Source organism: Camelina sativa, unplaced genomic scaffold (genome assembly GCF_000633955.1).
Source record: "Camelina sativa cultivar DH55 unplaced genomic scaffold, Cs unpScaffold02048, whole genome shotgun sequence".
Taxonomy (NCBI): domain Eukaryota; kingdom Viridiplantae; phylum Streptophyta; class Magnoliopsida; order Brassicales; family Brassicaceae; genus Camelina; species Camelina sativa.
Window position 1 is genome coordinate 1 of NW_010923165.1, and position 2603 is coordinate 2603.

General features: G+C 40.5%; 1 protein-coding gene across 1 annotated transcript; it reads left to right on the forward strand.

The window, feature by feature from the left end:
* Nucleotides 1-146: 146 nt before the first annotated feature.
* On the forward strand, nt 147-2338 carry LOC104774222 (lysine histidine transporter-like 4; the record flags this gene model as incomplete). Its single annotated transcript, XM_010498879.1, is given in 7 exon segments — nt 147-289; nt 390-779; nt 916-1312; nt 1406-1511; nt 1609-1700; nt 1814-1882; nt 1972-2338. Coding segments are annotated over 7 exon segments (1320 nt in total), but the record flags the coding sequence as incomplete, so codon positions are not given.
* Nucleotides 2339-2603: the final 265 nt, after the last annotated feature.

Sequence of the window (2603 nt, forward strand, 5' to 3'; positions counted from 1 at the left end):
TATATATATATATATATGCCTACTTTAGTCATGATGATCATGCTTACTACTTTATCGATCATTTTATAAACTAAGTTGGTCTTGTTTGTACGATGATACTTTTTGATCAAATCCTGAGAGACTTTGCTTGCTTGCTTACTTAACAGGATCAGTCCTTTGATCTGGAAGATTGGCTTCCAATCACAGCATCACGAAATGCCAATTGGTACTATTCGGCTTTCCACAACGTCACTGCCATTGTTGGTGCTGGACTTCTCGGTCTTCCTTACGCTATGTCCGAGCTTGGATGGTATTTCTTTCTACACCAATTCATTCATTCATTCCAAGAGCATCTCTATATATATATATAGCTAGGAAGAGCTTAATTAGCAATGATTAATTTGTGGTAGGGGACCTGGGGTTGTGGTGTTGATCTTGTCATGGGTCATCACTTTATACACCCTCTGGCAAATGATTGAGATGCACGAGATGTTTGAAGGCCAACGGTTTGATAGGTACCATGAGCTGGGTCAGGCTGCCTTTGGGAAGAAGCTTGGTTTGTACATCATCGTGCCCCTCCAACTTCTTGTTGAAATCAGTGTCTGCATTGTCTATATGGTCACTGGAGGTAAATCCCTTAAGAATGTACATGACCTTTCCGTGGGAGATGACAGCTGCACAGATATGACTATTCGACACTTCATTCTCATCTTTGCCTCTTCCCAGTTTCTTCTCTCCCTTCTTAACAACTTCAATTCCATTTCTGGAGTCTCTTTGCTTGCTGCTGTCATGTCAGTAAGGTAAACAACTAACTCTCTTTTGCTTTTCTTAATCTTATCTTGCGCAAGCATAACATAACATAATTGCTTTCAAAAAGTATATCAATATATATCAAACGTCACGTCGTTTTATTACTTTCCCCGTTCCCCAAAACAGCTATTCCACAATTGCTTGGGTTGCCTCGCTGAGGAAGGCAGCCGCCACAGGGAGTGTAGTAGAGTACGGCTACAAAAAAAGAACAACCTCAGTGCCATTAGACTTCTTAAGTGCACTAGGGGAGATGGCTTTCGCCTACGCAGGTCATAACGTTGTTTTAGAAATTCAAGCAACCATCCCATCAACACCAGAAAACCCATCAAAACGACCCATGTGGAAGGGAGCCGTTGTAGCTTATATCATTGTAGCTTTCTGCTACTTCCCTGTGGCCCTTGTAGGCTTCAAGACCTTTGGAAACAGTGTTGAAGAAAACATCCTCGAATCACTCTCAAAACCAAAGGCACTTGTCATTGTAGCCAACATGTTTGTGGTCGTACACCTCCTGGGAAGCTATCAGGTACAAGACCAGCAAACGCCCTACTCGTAACTACAAGGACATAACATAAACCCGCCCTTGTTAACTCTGCTTTTTATTTTTTTTTATTTCTAGGTGTACGCAATGCCCGTGTTTGACATGATCGAATCTGTAATGATAAAGAAATGGCACTTCAGTCCAACAAGAGTTCTACGGTTTACCATCCGATGGGCTTTTGTGGGTAAAAAACTCTCTCTGTGATTTGCTTGCATACCAAGAAATTTAGATTCACATCTTTTTCAAAGGATAATTGATTAAACTTACCTCTATTATCGCAGCCGCCACGATGGGAATAGCAGTCGGTTTACCGTATTACAGTGCGTTGCTGTCATTTTTTGGGGGATTTGTGTTCGCCCCGACCACATACTTTGTAAGCGGAATACTTCTCCTAAACTGCTATTGATATCAACAAAACATGTTAAAATCATAATATATGTATATAGAAGAACTCTAACAAGCATGATGATGATGTTTTCTTTTCAGATCCCATGCATCATGTGGCTGATCCTAAAGAAACCAAAGAGATTTAGTCTATCATGGTGTATCAACTGGGTCAGCTCCTTCTGTCTGGTATATATTATCAAAAGCTAAATATGTTATCATATAGCTAATACAGCTACATACTCTTTTTTCTTTTGCAGTTGTTCATCATTCTTGGGGTTGTACTGATGATCATAGCACCTATTGGGGGACTGGCCAAACTAATCTATCATATTAAAAAGGGCAGTCTACCTAACTCCAAATGCAAACTACCTAAAAACTGAGTGCACTAGGCTTTGCAACATGAATTCCTTGTAGGTATGGTTGGATGCAACGATGTCACTTTTGTACTAGAGAGAGGCTATATATAAAGCAAACTCTAGAGTAAAATATTTAGGGACAATTCCGAGACACATCCTCCTCTCTCATTGGTTTCTTAGGCTCACAAGATAAAGTGTTCGTGGTTTACTCGGATTAAAGAAAGCTTGTTTACATTTTTGAATCTAACTAATCGTTTTTTTACAACAACTCTCTGGTTCTCTCATGTACACTGCCTGCTATTACCCAATTACAACACTCGTGAATCTCAGTCAATTTCACCCTCTTCTACCTCGTTGCTGGGATCTTGAAAACCAAGCAGGTCGGCTTCATCTTCATCATCATCATGTTTCATATATAGCCCCAGCTGCTCTAGAGGATTGCTTCCTCCAAACCCAAAAACACCCAGCCAATCAGAGTCATGGCCTACCTCTCTTAGATTTGTCAAATGGTCCGTGTTAACCGTTTTAAGCAG